We start from the raw sequence: 18,763 nt of genomic DNA on the forward strand, positions 1-18,763 counted from the left end.
GAGTGATGCTCTCTTGGTTGACTCGCTGAGCCAACTCCCGCTTTTTTTGGCCACAAAAGCAACCATTCTTTGTGTTACCCGGAAACCCCTATTTCGCTGCAAACAGGCTGAGATAATCCATTGCTCGGTTTCTTGTCTGGACTAGTTTACCTTCTTTGGTTGCTGATGCATCTCTGTGTCACAGTGCCCAACTCGAACTCGAGATGGTTGACACTGTCGGCCGTGTGGGGCAAGCCAACCCAGTGATCACGGAACTGAACCCTTGACGTCCCGGCGGATGGATCCCCTGCTTGTCCATCCGCGGTCTGGCATCATCGGGGATACCCTGACGGCTGGATGGCTGGCTGACGTTGAGAGGCAATCACCGCCGTCATCAGAGCAGAGATGGACTTCGGATTGCGGAAGAAACCGGGACATGAGGTGCGCTGTCGGTGTGTCTCGCCCTCCCTCGTCGATTCTCATGCCATCCACATGTCATGGATCACAGGCGATGCTTATCTCAGCATCGCCTCCGAAGACGCAAGAGGAGTCGCAAATGATGGGGACTCAACGCGTCCGCTGTGCCAGTCGAAGTGGTGCTATCGCGGAGTCTTATCGCAAATGCCGTTTTAGCGCGTCTCAGAACCCCAAGCCCGGTAGTATACGTAACGGTACCTTGTACTCCTTTGTCTCACTGGGCTGCAGAATGGTGAGTCGGTGCGAGGGAACAGGGGCAACAGTACCCGGGAGGTACCACAGTTTAAAGTGTGTCTGCTTGGCTGGCGGAGTCTTGCATCACGAGCACCGTGTTTGCGCCGGCATTCGCACATGCTCTCAGCGCGCCTGGCCAGTGAAGGGCCAGCGCCTCCGGTCCCGTGCGTTGGTTTGCGGGCTCATCAGCACAGCAGCTCCCGTGGCTATACCTCCCCACGCCCCTTGTTTTGCAGTGCACAGCGGCCACCCGGCAACAGGCATAGGCCTATCGTCGTCAACTCTGGCTGCCCCAGGTTCCTCCCAGGTTCCTTCCATTTCTTCCTTTCTCTTTTCTATCTCAACCTCCACACGTCGCATCCCATCGCCTCTGCATCCTCATTATCCTCTTCACTCTTTCTCCCTTGCGGTTTTCGTCTGGTTGGAAACCCTTTGGGTTCGAGTCATTTCCTCTGCGCCAATCGAGTCTGAGTCATTCACTTGACTTTGGACGTCACAGTGCCGTGTGGAGCTGCCCGCCTTTTCCTCGATAGCTTCCGTAACTGCGTGGTCCAGGCGCACATCGGCCATCTGTCTGAGCTTCTATCTCTCTCTCTCTTCCGCAAGACAAATCCTACCCCAAACAAAAAAACAACAACAAAAACACGGGTTTCCCGCTGTTTTATTTTGCCGTGCTAGTTGTTCCTCTCTGCCGCCGAAGCTCCAGACTCCCCGTCCTAGCTACTTTCAACAAGTTATCCACACACACCACGGCGTATGCGTCGTCACTTCGCATAGCAGCCCGCGCCTCCAGTTCGCAAGGCCTCCACCTCCGCCATCACCAAAATCACCACCCCACACTCCCGTTGACCTACACGCAAATTAGCCTTCACCTCGAACTCCTCCTGCATCGTCCACAACGATAAACTACCAAAAGCTCCAACCCTGTTTCCGTCCTCCCTTCCGACCTATCGGATACTGCCGCCTCCCTCCCGCTGGCCGGCACAGGCAGCATACGCCCCCCTCCCTGCGCCCGACGACTCGAGGGCCCGCATTTCGAGCCTGCCACCACCTCCTTGTTCTCGACCTCTTATCACAAACCCGTTGTTCCTCACCAGTTCTCACCTCGACGTATACATGACGGTCAGACCGGCCGCCGACGTCTTTCGCATATTCTAGGCCCTCGGGCTAGTCTTCTCCCCCCCACTACGCTTCCTGTTATCGCCAACTTTCACAGGGAGCCATGTCTGAACGGACCTCTTCGTCGAGGCGGTCAAAGCCAGCCAGCGATGACACCATCGGGAATTTTGTCATCGATAAGGAGATAGGAAAGGGGAGTTTTGCCCAGGTGTACTCTGGTCGCCACAAGGTTAGCCTCACTCCGGGTCGCGGTTGGGCCGTATCGAAAATTCGCTAATATGTCGTTACAAGGTTACCGGTGCGCTGGTTGCTATCAAGTCTGTCGAGCTCGCCCGTCTCAACACAAAGCTAAAAGACAACCTCTATGGCGAGATCGAGATTCTCAAGCGGCTCCGGCACCCGCACATCGTTGCCCTCCATGACTGCGTCGAGTCGAGGACGCATATCAACCTGATTATGGAGTACTGCGAACTGGGGGATTTGTCACTGTTCATCAAGAAGAGGGACAAGCTCATCACCAACCCGGGCACACATGAATTGGCCCGCAAATACCCCGTCGCCCCCAACTCGGGCTTGAACGAGGTCGTCATACGCCACTTTCTGAAGCAGCTTACCAGTGCCATCAGATTCCTGCGAGAGGCGAACCTCATCCACCGCGATGTTAAACCCCAAAATCTGCTGCTGCTTCCTTCGCCGCAATTTCGCGAAGCCAATAAGATGCACAAGCAGATTCTCAGCGCCAGTCATGACTCATTCACGCCTGCCGCGGGGTTACCTTCGCTGCCCATGCTGAAACTGGCCGACTTTGGCTTTGCCCGTGTGCTCCCTTCGACCTCGCTCGCCGAGACCCTCTGCGGTTCGCCATTATACATGGCCCCAGAGATTCTCCGCTACGAGAAATACGATGCTAAGGCCGATTTGTGGTCGGTAGGTACCGTACTGTACGAGATGGCTACGGGAAGGCCGCCGTTCCGAGCAGTCAACCATGTGGACCTTCTTAGGAAGATCGAAGCGTCGGGGGACGTTATCCGGTTTTCAAGAGAGTGCGTCGTCAGCTCTGAAGTGAAGGGCCTGGTCCGGGCCCTTTTGAAACGGAACCCAGTAGAACGGATAAGTTTCGAAGACTTCTTCCACCATTCCGTCATCACTGGCCCGATTCCAGGCCTCGTAGAAGACGATATTCCGAAGCCCGAGAAGCCGGTTTTGCCCGAAACCAAGGTTTCGACGGGAATCAGCGAGGCTTCATTGATGTCGAGGAGGCCATCCCTGCGGCGTTATGCCGCAGACCCGGATTCGCCGCGCGAGCCCGGGGTCCCACACTCACCGAAGCCGCGCCGGTCTTCGCCTCTGGCAACGCCCATCGAGCCCAAGCCAAATCCGCTAGAGCAAGTAGCCAGCCCTCGGCTGAGTTACTCGCCGCGGCAGGAAACAGATGAAGGTCTCGGGATACGGCGACCTCTAGCACAGCCTTCAACTTCGGCACCCGTCCGGCCTATCTCGTATGTTGACCGAAGCCGCCGGTACTCGAACGCTTCAACCAAGGCGCCCGCCCGCGACACGCCGCCGCCGTCACACGAGGCTTCAAGCCGCTCAAGGCCGAAAAGCTCCGTGGGTCGGCCCCTTACAGACGAGGACAAAGCGGCGCAGGACGTTGCGTTTGAGCGGGACTACATCATCATCGACAAGACCGCTGTCGAGGTCAACGCGCTTGCGGATCAGATCTCACTGTATCCACAGCAAGGCCAGCCCAAGTCCGGCGGCCAGATCGTGAGGCGCGCTACGCAGCAGGGACATCCAACCTCGACCACGGGCGCCGTACCGAGCCACCCCGGCAGGAATGCACAGGGGGGCCGGAATGACCACTACAGGAAGGTCTCTCATGACAAGACCCTCTCCGGCAGCCCAGGAGCCACGACGTCGGTGATTTCCAAAGCCATCCAAGACGCCAGTCTCCGGTTATTCGGCTTCAAGTATTCACCGCAGATGCTGAGCAAGGGACAGTCGCCGCCGCAGATCTACAGCCCGTTTCCGGCGTACCCGACGCCATCTACACCGGCTGGCCTGATCATGGATGGGAAGCAGAGCGCTCCTGTGGACGAAGATTCGCGGGTCGCCCAGTGCATCGAGGATTACGCTACGCGGAGCGACGTTGTTTATGGCTTCGCCGAAGTCAAGTACAAGCAACTCGTCCCGCTGGCGCCGTCCATCGAACATGGCCTGGGCGGTGTTCCCACCGACAGGATGGGCGAGGAAGAGGAGGGCCTCACGATGGATGCGGTGGTTTCGCTGTCGGAAGAGGCCCTGGTGCTCTACGTCAAGGCGCTGTCCCTGCTCGCCAAGTCGATGGACATCGCTAGCCTCTGGTGGTCGCGCAAGAGCCGGCCCGAATCGAGCAACAACGTGCACTCGGCCACCAGGGACTCGGTGAACACGCAGGCGCTGGTGCTGAAGATCAATGCGGCGGTCCAGTGGATCCGGTCACGCTTCAACGAGGTGCTGGAGAAGGCCGAGATTGTCCGCCTTAGATTGGTCGAGGCGCAAAACCAGCTGCCCGAGGAACACCCCAGCCACCCGAGCAACCGGCCGACCGAGACGAGCGCGTTGGGCGGCAGCTCGGGCGGCCAGGCCGCGTTTCCCTCGGTCGGCATAAGCGCCGAGAAGCTGATGTACGACCGGGCCGTCGAGATGAGCCGCACGGCCGCCATCAACGAGATTGCGAGCGAAGACCTCCCCGGCTGCGAGATATCGTACGTCACGGCGGTCCGCATGCTCGAGGCGGTGTTGGACAGTGACGATGATCACCTGCCGAAGCCCCGCGTGTCGACGTCGTCCAAGGAGGAGCAATCCGTCGCTGCTCAAGACGCATCCGACGACATGAGCAGCGACGACAAGCAGGCAGTGCAGAAGAGTAAGCCGCCGTTCTTCTTGAGTGTAGATGATACCCTTTACTAACGCGTTGGCAGTGGTGCAAATGATCAACACCAGACTCACCTACCTGCGGAAGCGGATGCACACGATTGCTGCGGCGTCCAAAGCGCAGCAGCAACAGCAGCAGCAGCAGGTCGTCGTCCGGCGGCGAAGCGGCGACGTCACGCCGCGCAGTGTACCGACCTGAGGGTACATGTTTTGATGATTAATGAAGGCGAAGATATCAGGGCTCATTATTACTAGGTACTAGGAGCTCACGCCCCACGGCTGGCATTTCGACCCTTTGGCGTCTGGACCGGTTGTTTGGCCACAGAGGGAGCTTGTTTTTTTTGTGCGACTTACGTTGATGGGACATCATGCATTCGGGGCGGGCGTTTTCATATCGATTTGAGCGGCGCTATTCTGGCCGACAGAACTGGCATGGGGTTGGCTAGTCGGGGCTCGATTTCGCACCCACGCAGCACTGGCGGGGTTTGGCGTTTGGGGCCACGGTTCTTTTACACGGTGGTCATTATTATTATTATTACGAGTATATTTTGGATTTCTCGGTGCTGAATATCAGTTTTGCCCTTCTTAGGCGTTGGCTTGGCTATGCTGGGGGGGGTCCCCTAGTGACGAACCCTGCAGCGGAATGGGAATGGGAGGAGTGGTTGGGATTGCGGGGGAACTTGGCCAAGTCAGAGAAAGAATGTTACAGTTGGGCACGAATAAAAACTTGATACTCACTGGTCGTCCGTGTAGACTGGGTTGTGAGGTTGCTTAGCTCGAAAGATTGAAGAGTCGATAAAGGCCCCCCGCTCAACTCGGAAGCAAGTTGCCTTGGCCACCCAGCTCATGGTGTCAACACTTCTCATCTTCGACGGTATGGCAACGCCCTTGCCCTTGCTCTGGACCTTAAATACCTCGGTCTCTATACTCGGCTACAAACTACAGGCCACGGGACGGCCCCGGGATTCGGCACGAGGTGGGAACCGCTTCGACCCGCTCGGTTGGCTGCGGGGAAGCCGTGCTGCCCCCACGGGCGGGAGCGATGCCACGTGTGGATCTGTCTCATACATAGTGTAGTCTGCACTTTATGTAGATCTGGGGCCGAGTGTAACCTCAGCCCATGTGGACACTGCCGCTCTCCTCTCGCGGTGCTTGTTGCGTCCGGATTTCCCTTACGACACACACACAATCTCGCCAGTCCTAGTTGGTGCATTTTCAGGGAAGATTAAACTCGTTTCTTCAGTGCCCCTTGGAGAGACAAGCATCGACCGGACCCCTTTGAGGAGGATTCGGTTTGCAAATCAAACTAGAGCTCACCCCTCACGCATCCCCGCCTCCACGACGACGACATATCAACAACCCCCTTTCCCACCTCCAGCCGATTCTGCTGCCTTTACAACCATGGACCCTACCGAAGCCCCCTCCCACGACAATCCCCCAAAAACAACAACACCCCCCAAACCGCCAACCACCCACTCCCCCGAGGAAATCGACCGCCTCCTCGAAAGTTGGAAAATCAGCCCCGAAACGCACGACCACATCCTACACACCCGGATCCTGCCCACCGTCCTCCGCCCCTTCCTCCCACCCAAGGACAACGACGATGACAAGGACACCCCCAAACGCCAACCCCTAGCAGTCCTCCTCCTCGGCCAAACCGGCGCCGGCAAAACCCACCTCGCGCCCCTCCTCGCCGCGGCCTTTTCCCAACCCTACCCCCCTCCTCTCCCCTCTCCAACCTCAACCTCCCCACCCCAACCACAACCACAACCTCCCTCCCCCCACCCCCCTCCCCCATCACAACCCCACTTTCCCCAACCCCCTCCCCCCCAATCTCAACCCCCCCCTCCCCAATCTACCCGCCACCCCCCAATCCACCTAATCGCCGACGCCTACAAAACCCACCACCCGCACTTCCACACCTGCCTCACCACCCTCCCCTTACAACCCCACCTGGCCTCCCGCCTCGCCGGCCCCTCCGCCGCGGCCTGGCTGGAAGGGGTGTGTGCCGCAGCGGCGCGGGAGGGGGTGGATGTGCTGGTGGAGACGGCTTGTCGGAGGGGCGGGGTGAGGGGGTGGGAGAGGTTGGTAAGGGGGTTTGTGGGGAGGGGGTATAAGGTCAGGGTGGTGGTGGTGGGGGTGGGGAGGGGGGTTAGTTGGGGGGGGGTGGTGGGGAGGTTTTGGAGGGGTGTTTACTTACAGAGAGTAGGGGAGGAAGGGGGGTTGGAGGAGGGGGGAGGGGGAGGGGGTGGTGGGGGAGAGGGTAGGAGTGGGAGGGGGAGTGGGGATGGGGAGAAGGGGGTTGAAGTGGAGGGAGAGAAAGAGGGGAAAGGGGGAGAGGAAAAGGGAGAAGGTAAAGCGGATGATAAACTAAGTAGCACTGGAGGACCGATGCCGCTGAGGCTCACCCCGAGAATAGTACATGATGAGAGCTTGGAGGGGGTGCGCGGTGCCGTAGAATGGCTAGATGGCGAGGGCGCGTCGATATCATACGACAAAGGCCGGGTGGACAGGGTGGTTGTGCTCAGAAGGGGCATGAAGGTGGTATATGCGAATGAGAGGACAGCAGGGGGCGGATGGGAAAAGCAGCCAGCAGCGCTGAAAGCATTGGAGGGTGAGTGGGCGAGACCGCTGACCGAGGACGAGAGACACATAATGGACGAAAATATCAAGATGCTGAAGAGTCTGGGGAAACCCGAGGTGGATAAGGAGATCGAAGAGATTCAGAGACTCATCGCTGAGTTGGGGGCTACGGACGGGACGATACCGGACGCGACACCGTTCGATCCGGTAGATTTTGTTCACAAAGAGTTGCCGAGTTAGCCAACCGGACGGAGCCTACCAAAAAAATTCAAAAGCTCACCGACCAGCCCCCCTCTCAATTCGGTAGTTAGGCGCGATCGTAGTCAGCAGGCCTGGGGAGAGGGAGGGTGGTCCAGTTACGAGATCCTTAATTAGGGATTTGCTCCGAAACCCCGGGGGCTCGAACCTACAACCTTCTGGATATGGAAGAGGCAAACTACTACCCGGGGTTTAGAGGGCCACCGCCAGTAACCACTGGGCCACCTGTCAGGTGGTTGGTGGTCCTCGTTGGAAATCAGGCACACGGACCTAATACATATAGCGCCAACCCCGCGTGGTATGTGGAAGAGTTGATTAGTATGTAAGCAGGTAGCGACTCTTGGGCTTCGACGGCAGCGCTTGGGCATAGGTTGAATTATGTTTATTCTCGGCCTGACACAGGCCACATTATTCTTCAAGGACCGGTCTACGGTCTCTCCGTTATCATTGGCGTATCTCGTCTCTCATAACGTTAAAGCATGTACCTAAACTCGGGATTCAAATCCTGCACATGGTTAGCGACGCCCACAAAATCCAATCGGGCAAACTTACCCCCAGATCCAGTTTCTCCGACTCGGTCAAGTTCAAATCATGCACCTGCTTGCTCCGCTTCTTGTTCTCCCAAGTGATGGCCGCTGCATACAGGATACACGACACCACGCTCAGGCAGATAAAAGACACGCAAATGGCATAGCCCTTGGTGAATAGGGGCCCGTCTTCCTTGACGAACGAGTACGTCGAGATGATGCCGCCAATGTTGCCGAAGCCTGTTCTGGTCAGCATTCCCGTGACCTAGTAAAAAATAATAGTAAAAAAAAGAAACTCACCAATCTGCCAGGCACTTCCGATGGCCCTCCTGTGGTGCCCCGCCAGGTTCATGTTGAACCAGCACACAATAACCGGCATGGCCGAGTAGGTGCCCATGCAGGTCAAAAACAGCGCAGCATACTGCACCTGCAAGTTATCGTGCACCGTAAGCAGGATAGCAAACCCCGAGATAGCGATGCAGATAGCCCCAATGATAAACAAAAACCGATGCTTCGCCCAGTCCGAGAACACAGCTACCACCATAGAAAACCCAAACGAAACAACCCACGGCGGAACAGACCGCAGCTGGGTAGTAATGGGATCGTACTTGTAGCTCTGGATGATGGTGGGCGCGAAGTAGGCGTACGAGTAGGCCGGCACGATGAGGCCAAAGTACATGAAGCCGCCGAGCCAGATCTTGTAGTCGGACATAACGGTCAGCACGTCCTTGAGCCTGATCTTGCGCTCCGCGCCGCTCGCGCCCTGCGACGCCCGCAGCCGCGCCTTGACGTACTCGCGCTCGTCGTCCCGGAGCCATTTCTGTTGTTGCTGTCAGTCAGCCCTGCCGTACTTCCTCATACAGGCTAGAAGGAAGGGATGTCTTAACGTACCGCCTGTTCCGGGAACGAGGGGAAGGTGAACAGGAAAAAAATACCGAGCAACACGGTGAAGGTGCCCTCAAGAATGAAAATCCAGCGCCAGCCCCTGTAACCCCGGACATAATCCATCTTCCCAATACCCGACGCCAGCAACCCGCCAAACGCACCAGCCAACGACGTGGACGAGAAGAACAGCGAAAAGCGCTTCTGGGCCTCGGCGCGGCGGTACCAGCTGCCGAGCAGGTAGAAGCAGGCGGGGAACATAACACACTCAAACAAGCCCAAAAAGAAGCGGGTGGTGAGCAGGCCGCCGTAGTTCTGGACCAGGCCCTGGAAGACGGTGACGGCGCCGAAGCCGATGCAGCAGATGGACAGCCAGACGCGGGGCGACAGGTACTTGATCAGGATGTTGGAGGGGATCTCGCAGATGATGTAGGGCACGAAGAAGATGGTCAGGGCCGTGTTGTACTCGACGCCGCCCATGTGTAGGTCGTCCTCGAGCCCGAAGGCCCGCGCGTTGCCGATGTTGACGCGGTCCAGGAAGGCCATGAGGTAGAGGATGGATACGAACGGGATGATGTACGAGTCGATCCGGGTTGTGATCTTGCGCTCTGTGGTGTGCGGCGGGCAGATCACGTCCTCGGCCGAGGTCGAGCCCGAGTCGTAGGGCGGTGCGGCCTCGGCCATCTGCCGCTTGCCGTCCTCCTCGTCTGATGCTGTGGGAATGTTAGCTGTAAGTAGAGATGGGTGTGATAGTGATGGACCGAGAAATAGAGCTGGCTTGGAGGTGGAGGGCAGGACCGCGGGGGCACGGTACCCGGCGCGGCAGGAGATGGATGGCCATACGTTGCTTGAGTTCCGACATGACTGCTATGAATCTCTAATGTTCTACGGTCCGGCAGAGCTCAGTCCAAAACTGCTATGACCTTCCCGGTGGATATCAAAAACGTGGGACCCAGGTATGGAGGCGGACGGAAGCGGGAGGGCGAGCAGAAGGGAGAGCAGAGAGAGCGAAGATCGGCAACGCGACGGTGGCACGCCATGCGGATTTTATGCATTTTGACGATGGTAACGCCGTGGCTGACTGCATTGCGCGACAGGTCTTTTACTGATCAGCGTTGCCTCCGCATTTCGAATGCCACCAGGGCCCGCGATCGGGGCCGTTCGTCAACCACCTTCCAAATTAAGGTTAAGGGACCAGGGGACCTGGGGACCTGAGGGCCAGGCGCCGGGGCGACCTTGACGCAACACAACACCATCCCAGACCCATGCTGCGCGGGGGATATGGAGACTACAGGGAGACCACAGCACCGAGTGGATGGCCGTCCGTCCTGAGTCATCCCTACTGGTTGAAAGAGCACAAGTCCATGCCACTGTTGCGTCGTCCACGGTTCGCTGTTACACGGCACACGGGATGGCCAGCTACTGACATGTGTCGGGCGACAAAGCGGCAACTCACCAACTAATGCCCGCTCGCTTGCTAGGCTCGCGACTCGGACTTTGGCTTTCGGGTGGCTGGCGCCACCGGCCGATCCCCCGGCGCATCGCCGTGAGTGGCCGGGATGGCTGAATAAGTTTCTGTCTCGTCGAACTTTAGGGCTCGAAAAAGAACGGCGATCTCCCGGTTGTCGTGGCCCTCAACCTACCATCTTTGCTCATCCACCAACGATAATCCATAGCGTAACTAGTTGCAGCTCGGTGTCTGTTGCTTGGCCGGACTTGAATAACCCGGACGAGCGGACAAAACAAGTTCGAGAACGTGGGATTTGGAGCCGGTGGATCCGGGCTTGGCCGCCACGGATTTGCCGGGATTGCTTGCCTTCGGCGATGGAATGTACGTTTCTGTAACTTCTCCGATCGCCAAGCGCGAAGGGTAGGGCCGACGTTCGGCCATTTTCGTGTGGCGTCCGGGTAAGCAGCCTCGCATTCCCTTTGCGTCTGCCACGGGTGGTACGCGCAGCTCTTTATGAGTAAGACGGGTTGGATGAGTTAAGTCAAGGCCGTGTCGGGGTGTTTCGAGAACAAGCTTTTATTAGGCAACTATAACTAGCGTCATATATGTAATTTTGAAGCTTCCGTTTCTTTTTGGCACACTCGGGCCGGTCCAACTACCGGAGCGGGGCCGGAGAAAAATCATGTGGGATGGGAGAAATACCAAGTGTGCCTTTTACATAAGGCAGCAACGCACTTGGGGTTCCCAGAGAAACAAGAGTCAAGCTCATCAGACAAATCTCGACTCCGAGGGAAGCCACGACCGAACCCGTGTGGATACTTTTGTCGGTGTCCAAGGTGGAAGGCAAGCCCAGATTTCTCCAGGCTGCAAACTGCGGGGAGTGGTCCAGGCCTCGGCTCAGCAACCCCCTTCAAAAGATCTGTACCCGCAGCCGTTTTTGCGGGGAAGTGGGAACGGGCCAGCCTCGACACCACTGCCGCCGCAGCGGGAACTTCCCCAGACCTTGACCAACAAGCACCAACCACCAACCACCAAACAAACCGAGGACCAAGACTAGAGAAGGGCGGGGGCTAAGATGAAACAGGCAAAGCGGACGAGCCCAGCACCACACCACGTTGTCCATCCCGGTCGCAGGGACGGCTTGCGGCGGTCTTGGGGACGGGGACGCTAATCCTATCCCGTTCCTAGGGGGAGTGCCGGGAATGCGGAACCCCCCCCTTCGTGCTTGCTTGGAAGGTTGGTCGATCGATTCCTTGGATTTCTTGGAAAGATTAGTGTAGACGGCCAGGTAGGTATGGATGTACGCAGGGAGGTGGACCGCGGCGTTCCGGATTAGGTACTGGACCTACCTCGAGTCGAGTCCAAGGCAAACATCAAACATAGCAGCGCTCAAAAGCAAAGCAAAGCCCAGCCAGCAGAAGATGAATCAAGTAGAATAACACCAACACGAGGCAACTCCTCCTCCCTCTTATAAAACGCTACACAACAGTAGTTTACCTCCATTCATTCGAAAAACCTCCCAACAACAAAAAAACACAACCAAACAATGGGGAATCATCTTTTGATCAATCCTACCTCTGCCGCCGCCGCCCCGCCCGAATCATATAAACAACAAACAGCCAACAAGAACAACAAAAAAATAAAAGTAAAAAGAAATCTGGGGGTATCCGCATCAGCCGGACATCGGGAGCAAAGCCATCTTCTCTCATCTTTTCGTATCACACCCTCCCCGCCTCCCCCCCCCTCCCCTCTCCAGAACCTTCAAGTGAAAGGAAGATGCATGCATGTCTGAAAAACAATGGTCGTAACGGCATCAAACTCATTGGCGGTGCGCCGTCTTTGCATGCCAAGGCTGCGGTGATTATCATTGCGCCTTGGGCTCTTGGGCTTGCGGCGGCGCCTGAGTCTGGGTCTGAGGCTGGACATGGGACTGGTCTTGGGGTTGGGCGTGAGGTTGATGTTGAGGGTGGTCTTTTGGTTGTTCCGTGGTTTGATCCTTGGATTGATCCTTGGGTTGATCTTTGGGTTGATCCTTGGGCTGGTCCTTGGGTTCAACGTGAGCTTGAGTCTGAGGCTGGACCGAGGGTTGAACCTGGGGTTGGATTTGAGTTTCGACCACAGGGTGGGCTTCAGATTCATTTTGGGGTCCGACCTGAGGTCGGATCGGAATCTGGACTGGAGCTTGAGCCTGAGGCTGGACTTGAGTCGGGGCGAGAGGTTGGGCTGGAGCCTGGGCCTGAGGCTGAACATGAGGTTGGACCTGAGGCTGGGCCAGAGATTGAACGGGAGGTTGGACCGGGGGTTGGACCTGAGGCTGAACCAGGGACTGAATCCGGGGCGGAAACGGGGCCTGTGCCTGCGGCTGAGCTTGGGGAGGTACGTTCTGAAGCTGCGAGGGCTGGAGTGGTGCAGACTGGGGCGGTGGAGTTTGCACAGGCTGCGGGACGGCCGGCCTCTCCTCCTCGGCGCGCTTCAGGTCCAGGCTCTTGCCCCGTGTCGACAACAGGCTGGACCCAATCGACACGGTCCGTTCCCCGGCAGGCGGCGACTTGTTCCGGCGCTGCTCGACGTTCTCTTTGTGCTCGCGGTACTTGTTCTTGATCCAGTTGGAGATCTTATGCGACTCGTCCCTGCTCTCCTTGCTCGACACTTCGACAAGCGGTGCCTCCGTGTTGATAGTGGTGCGGTCTGACATATCCGTCATGCTCTTGTCCATCATGCTTTGCCCCAGCTTCCCGCCGCTGCTGATAGACGTGCCACTGGCGCCGGCTGTCGCGTTCGACCCCAGCACAGAGCGCGGGGAGGCGAAGGAGGGAAACGAAGGTGGCGACGCATCCTCCTTCTTGCGCGACAAACGCCATCGCTTCTTCTTCTCTTTCTCGCTAGGCGTGTCGGGGATTGGTATCTCGGCAGGAGCCGCCAGCTCATCAACCTGGTCGAGGTCCGATCCTTCGTTGAAGGAGCTGTGTAGTGACGTCGGAGGAGATTTCCTGGATTTCAGCGGTTGGGCGCTGCTGGGGTGGAGAGTGTCGGCGTGGGAATGGCCAGAATGCAGGGTATCGGCGTGGTTGTTACCCGTAGCGGTACTGTTAGGATCGGGGTGCGAACCGGTGCTGCTCGGTTCGGCGTGTCCTGGATGATCATGCTCGGCATTGGCGGGCAAAGCGTGAGAGGGCTTTGGTGTTAGTTCCGAGGACGCCCCGGACTGTTGGGCTTCCACGCGCTCTCCGGCGCCTGCAGTCTGAGGGACGGATTGAATCACCTCTAGAGGGCTCACCGCCTCTGTGTTGGGAGAAGCTGCGTTTGTTGAGCGAGGTAGCGAAGCGGTCGAGCTATGGGCGCTAGGATTTGCGCTGCCTGGCAATCTCTTCTTCCTCAGTTTGTTCGGTTGACGTCCGTCACTCTCATTCGATGCTATCCTCTGGAACAGGATAGGCCGCTTTTTCGACGGGGTCGTGGCCTCGGGGGTAAGAGGCTCAAGGAGCCCCTCCTGGCTCCTGGCACCAGGGATGGTCAAACCGGGCTGCGAGCTGGATGGCCCAGCCGACCCTGAAAGGGGCGGTGCCGCCTCCTCCGGGGGAGTCGCGACTTCCTCCACGACATCAGGTGGCGATACCACTGTGCTCGCTGGTGGTGCAACGGGTGTCATTGGGGCCACATGGTCATTCCGAGAGGCAAACCTTCCCGCTTGCAAAGCTGGCGATTTCTTGGAGGGCAGGGTGTTGCTCCGAGCTAGACCTCCGCCTGTTGGGGTGGCGGTCAATGCTGGGCTAGCAGGGCTGGGGCAACCGTTGGAGTGGAATGACCGTCTTGACGAAGTCGACTTATTTCTTCGAATCGAGCCATCCTTTGCAACGCTCTCGGCCCCAGCGCTCGCACTAGATGTAGACCGTACGATGCCCGGCTTTGAATTGGGGGTCGACGGAGGTTTGAGCACCGGCGTGCCTTTCTGCACCTCTTCCACGGTTTTCTCATCTGCTGCTGTGCCTTGCATCCCGATGAGAAAGTGATCCTGGTTCTCGATGAGGAAGATGATGACACATTGATTCAGCCGGTACTCCTCCGGCGCCATGGCGTGGTTAGGGTGGGAGAGCATTCCGGGCTGGAAAATGGCGGCGAGGTTCTGGGACGTCATGCGGTTCTGGTCTGACTTGGCCGCAAATACGGCGAGCAAGTCAAGGATGTAAAGCAGAAGCTGACGGTTCAGAGGCGGTAGCTCGGTGATGAGCTGCTGGTACCTGATGATAGCGGCGTCCATTTCGAAATGCTCGGCGAACTGGGGCCCTTCGAGGTCCGTCCCTGGCTTCGTCGCTCCGCTCAGCGGCTCCCGGAATTGTTCGTAGAGATCCAGAGGGACGACCGGTTCGGGGAGGTCGTTGAGATAACGGCGCAGGACGTTGGCGGCATCGTGAACTGTGTAGCCATCCCAGACCAACCCCTTTCCGTACCTGTCTGGCGAGTCGAAAATGGTCTTGAGCTCTTTGATCCGCTTCTCAGACCCGTTCAGACGAAAAATTCCCTCGATTTCGGTGGCTTCAAAGCGGATTAGCATGCATCTGGCGGGATGCGGAAATAGAAGCAGTGTTATATGTACGAACCCCTCTCTTTCAAAAATACGCCACATTTCGCGACGACGATGGGGACATAGCCGTAAATGTAGCTCTTCCCATCCTCGTCGACGAGCGAGATGGCGACGTTGGCGTAGGTGATGCTCTGGCGTAGAGGAACACCAAAGATACCCTGGGCCCGATTGTCTGCAACAATTAGGTTAGGTCTGATCGGAAGAGACTTGCGGCGTAGTGCACGGGAGGAAGCCCCAAATCGCCAGGCCATGATACGGGAGAGGGCACCCAACTTGGGCGCCCTGGGTGGTTCTCTTATTGACGGGGGTCGGCTCATGCTTGCACTTGCTTGATGAACGGCGCACTCTTCTTCCCTAAATATGATGTTCCGGAGCAGAGACACAGCGGATGGGAGGTGGTTGAGTTCCCCCTCCATGTCCTCGGCGAATATGGTAGCTTTCCTTCGGGGCTGTGATCGAGGGAATATAATAGACGGGGCGCCTGTACCATGTGACTCGTGATGCTTCGAGGGAAGCTTGAAGCCTTTCCACCATGATTTCAAATCGCGCTTGTTGGGCGGGGAGACGGCGGCATGTATCGGGGAGGCAACCGGGGTGCTAGGGGTATTCGGGACGTTCGCTCGATGTTGTTGCTGTTGTTGTTGCTGTTGCTGCTGCTGGTGTTGCGAGACAGGCTGCTGGGGTGTTAATGGCTGTGCCCCGGACGTCATGGTTGCGACTGCGCGGCGGTGGGCGGGTGATCGAATGCCACCGGGCGCTGGGCAGTCTGTTGCTGCTCCTGTTGCTGCTGTGCTTCGTCGCCAGGTTCGGAGATTCTAAGTCGGATCGAGATGCATGGACGAATATGGAATGCGAGAGGGGAAAGGCACGTGGGGTTCCCCTAAAAGATATGCGCTGTGTGTGCAGGTGGGCGATGATTGTCGTTCTGCGACGCGATGCACCGCCTGGCCTGGACCCGTTTCTCGGCTGCGGGCGCGCCTTGGTCGATCGGGGATCGGGGGGTCGGGCACTGGAATCCAGGAACCGCCTGAGATGTTTGGCAGGTGTGTTGCGGGCCGAGAGTCGACTAGGTAGACCTGGCACTCGGGGGCAGAGCTATCTTGTCGGCGTTTCTCTGACGGAACCGCGTCGTGTTTGGCGATTGCAGTTTTGATTAAACGAAGGCTCGCCCAGAGTGTGACGACAGGGAGGAGGGACAGCGGGCTCGCTTTTCCAAAGACTGGGCAACTTGGAGCAACATCGACAGGGGTATTCAAGAGCCCTCGCGGTATAGTACTGTGTTGGTTGATATTCACACGGACTCAACACAAGTATTACTCAGGACCCTGCAGCCTGCATTGTAGGGGATGAAGGAATGGTTTGTTTGGGCCAGCTTGGGGATGGTGGTGTGAAACTTGAAGAAAGATCCAAATTCAGCCAACCTTGTCTGTCCTGGAAGATACTGGCACGAGACTGTACTGTCTGACTGTATGCCTAATAGCGAGAGTTCATCCAGCGCTGCTTGAAAGACTGCACCGGCAGGCTCCCGTTCACAACGTGTGCGCACTGTGTTGGACATTAAGGTATGGCTCAACCCTGATCTGGGGAATGGCCCCGGACCTGATTTGATACTTTTCCTGTGCTAGTAAACTGGCGATCGGGCAGCTCTCAGGTGAACATTTCCGGACAGTGATCCGGGTCCGCAGTGAAGAATACCAAAAAGGTGGTGTGGTTCCGTCATTGGCCTCGTGTTTCAACCTTGGCCAGCCGGTCACAGGTCCCCTTAAAGATACTGTAGTATAGGATCTTCCCTGCAGATCACAGCTTCTGAGTTATGGCTCTCACATCTTGGATCACTGCACTATCCTTTCTGGTGTAGCGGCCGTTGTGTTTGTTCGTTAAATCCGAGCCAAGCCTTATGAGGAGGGGAACCAGTAAGCTCCACAGCGGGGAAATTGTCCTTGAAAAAGAATCCCAAGTTGGGTAATCACGTGATGGTTCTCACGTCATTCCTTCCCCATTCATCATTTTGCTGCAGGAAAGGGCAGGCTCTGTGTAAGCGCTGTTGCCGCCTGCCACTATCTAGAAGTGCACATACGCAGAACATCAAAAAAGGAGCGGACGAAATCTTTGAATTTTGAATTCCCAAAATAAGTTACAACAAAGATTCCAAAAAATCTTAAGGATCACCCTTCAACCTCAAGATCCAGACTCAAGAAGAAAACTGCGAGAAAAACGCCCACAGCTCCGCAACCGTCCAGCTGTTCGGCCCGCCATCGCCGCCCGAGTCCTGCGGCAGGGCGACGTGGTCCTCGTCAAAGGCCGTAAAGACGACGGGGTACTTGGGGTCGCAGCCCTGGTAGACCGTCTTGATGTGCCGGCGGCTGTTGCGTGCGGGCTCCGCCGCCTGCTGGCCCTGTGTGCACCCGTTGACCCGCACAAAGTTGTCGCGCAGCTGCTTGCCCATGGAGATGGGTAGCACCCCGTCGCGTACGCCGTGCTGGCCGTAGTAGGCCTGATTGGGGTTGGGTTAGTCTTAGAAGTTGGGGCTTTTACTGTCCAGGAGGGAAGGACTCGAGGGAGGGAGTAGATCAAAAAAGGTCCTCACCACTGGTGTGTTGCCGCCGGAACAACCGCTCAGCTGCGCGCCCGAGAGCACGCCGATGGCGCGGAAAATGTTGGGCCGGGCGCAGGCGAGCGCGTACGACATGGCGCCGCCGTAGCTGAAGCCGGTCGAGAAGACCTGCTTCTCGTCGATGCAGAGCCCGTTGCTGACCGTCTTGTAGATCTCGTCGATGAAGGTCACGTCCTCACCGCCCTGGTTGCCCCAGCCCTTGTTCAGCCCGTCCGGCGACACGAAAATGGCCGAGTTGTTGGCCAGCCGCTGCAGACCGTAGTACGGTGCGGTGCCGCCATCGACGGCCATGAAGTCGGCGTCGAGCCAGTGGATGCCGAAGATCAGCTTGTACGGGCGGTTCTGGTCGTATCCCTGAGGCAGTCGGATCATCCAGCGCCGGTTCTTGCCGTTGACCGTCATGATCTTGCTTCCGGCGGTGACGGCTGGGGACTTGCCGCATCCAGCTGAGGCTGCCGAGACCGCGGGCAGGATCAGGAGGAGCGCGATGGCGAGGAAGGCCAGGGGTTTGAGAAGGCGGCGGTGAGCCATGTTTGGATATTATCGTGGCCTGGGGGGTTGACGGCGTTGGTGTCCAATGGCCGGGTACTGACAGAGAAGAGAGATGGGCAGACGGCGAGGCGACGGGGTGAATATATACCCCGATACTCGTTCATCCTCGGTCAAAAGGGTTCTTTGCGACTTGTATGTTGCCGGGCCCATGGAACACCGCCATCGTTCTGTTTGTCGTCGACGCTATCTGTCGATACGTCGCCGGACTCTGTAAGTGCCGAAAAGATCAGTAGATGCCGACTCTACGTGTTTTGGCAAGGGAGTAGATGACATGTGAACTTTATCCAAGCAGTTTGACTGTTGTTTTTTGTCCTAGAGTTACACCTTGCTTGGGACAGAGCTATGCGCACGAATCGGGTAATTGGACGGCTACCTGGGACTGAGCACGAGGTTGACCTGGAATTCTGGGCGGTATCTATCAACTTATTAACTTGTCTTGGTATGAGGAGCCGCAGCTAGATTGCGGGGTGCAGCCGGAGAATATACACGCATTGCCGTTACTTAGAAGTGTGAGGACCCCGTATCCCAGTACCGGGCCAGCGGTGCCAAGCATGGGAGTTGAGAACACCATCCTCGTCATGGTCCTTTTC

The 18,763-nt window shown here is 57.5% G+C and overlaps 5 protein-coding genes across 5 annotated transcripts; 2 read left to right on the forward strand and 3 right to left on the reverse strand.

Annotated features, from left to right (window-relative positions):
- Positions 1-1,912: 1,912 nt before the first annotated feature.
- F5144DRAFT_593829 (Serine/threonine-protein kinase ATG1) lies at positions 1,913-4,924 on the forward strand (the record flags this gene model as incomplete). The annotated part of the gene is made up of 3 exons (XM_066790504.1): positions 1,913-2,038; positions 2,101-4,717; positions 4,773-4,924. The coding sequence occupies 3 exons, from the start codon at positions 1,913-1,915 to the stop codon at positions 4,922-4,924; spliced, it is 2,895 nt and encodes a 964-aa protein (XP_066641027.1).
- Positions 4,925-5,813: 889 nt separating this feature from the next.
- Positions 5,814-7,827, forward strand: F5144DRAFT_621780 (uncharacterized protein). Its single transcript, XM_066792081.1, has 2 exons — positions 5,814-6,363; positions 7,024-7,827. Exons 1-2 carry the CDS (start codon positions 6,127-6,129, stop codon positions 7,546-7,548), a joined length of 762 nt encoding a protein of 253 aa, XP_066641028.1. The 5' UTR covers positions 5,814-6,126; the 3' UTR covers positions 7,549-7,827.
- A 203-nt stretch (positions 7,828-8,030) lies between these two features.
- F5144DRAFT_593831 (major facilitator superfamily domain-containing protein) lies at positions 8,031-9,837 on the reverse strand (the record flags this gene model as incomplete). The annotated part of the gene is made up of 5 exons (XM_066790505.1): positions 8,031-8,051; positions 8,119-8,333; positions 8,394-8,913; positions 8,985-9,752; positions 9,790-9,837. 5 exons carry the CDS (start codon positions 9,835-9,837, stop codon positions 8,031-8,033), a joined length of 1,572 nt encoding a protein of 523 aa, XP_066641029.1.
- A 2,452-nt stretch (positions 9,838-12,289) lies between these two features.
- Positions 12,290-15,717, reverse strand: F5144DRAFT_549065 (uncharacterized protein; the record flags this gene model as incomplete). The annotated part of the gene is made up of 3 exons (XM_066787557.1): positions 12,290-14,958; positions 15,024-15,179; positions 15,495-15,717. The coding sequence occupies 3 exons, from the start codon at positions 15,715-15,717 to the stop codon at positions 12,290-12,292; spliced, it is 3,048 nt and encodes a 1,015-aa protein (XP_066641030.1).
- A 1,306-nt stretch (positions 15,718-17,023) lies between these two features.
- F5144DRAFT_535422 (Alpha/Beta hydrolase protein) lies at positions 17,024-18,152 on the reverse strand (the record flags this gene model as incomplete). The annotated part of the gene is made up of 2 exons (XM_066787036.1): positions 17,024-17,501; positions 17,595-18,152. 2 exons carry the CDS (start codon positions 18,150-18,152, stop codon positions 17,199-17,201), a joined length of 861 nt encoding a protein of 286 aa, XP_066641031.1. The 3' UTR covers positions 17,024-17,198.
- Positions 18,153-18,763: the final 611 nt, after the last annotated feature.

This window comes from Chaetomium tenue, assembly GCF_020726465.1.
Source record: "Chaetomium tenue strain MPI-SDFR-AT-0079 chromosome Unknown F5144scaffold_5, whole genome shotgun sequence".
NCBI classification, from domain to species: Eukaryota; Fungi; Ascomycota; class Sordariomycetes; order Sordariales; family Chaetomiaceae; genus Chaetomium; species Chaetomium tenue.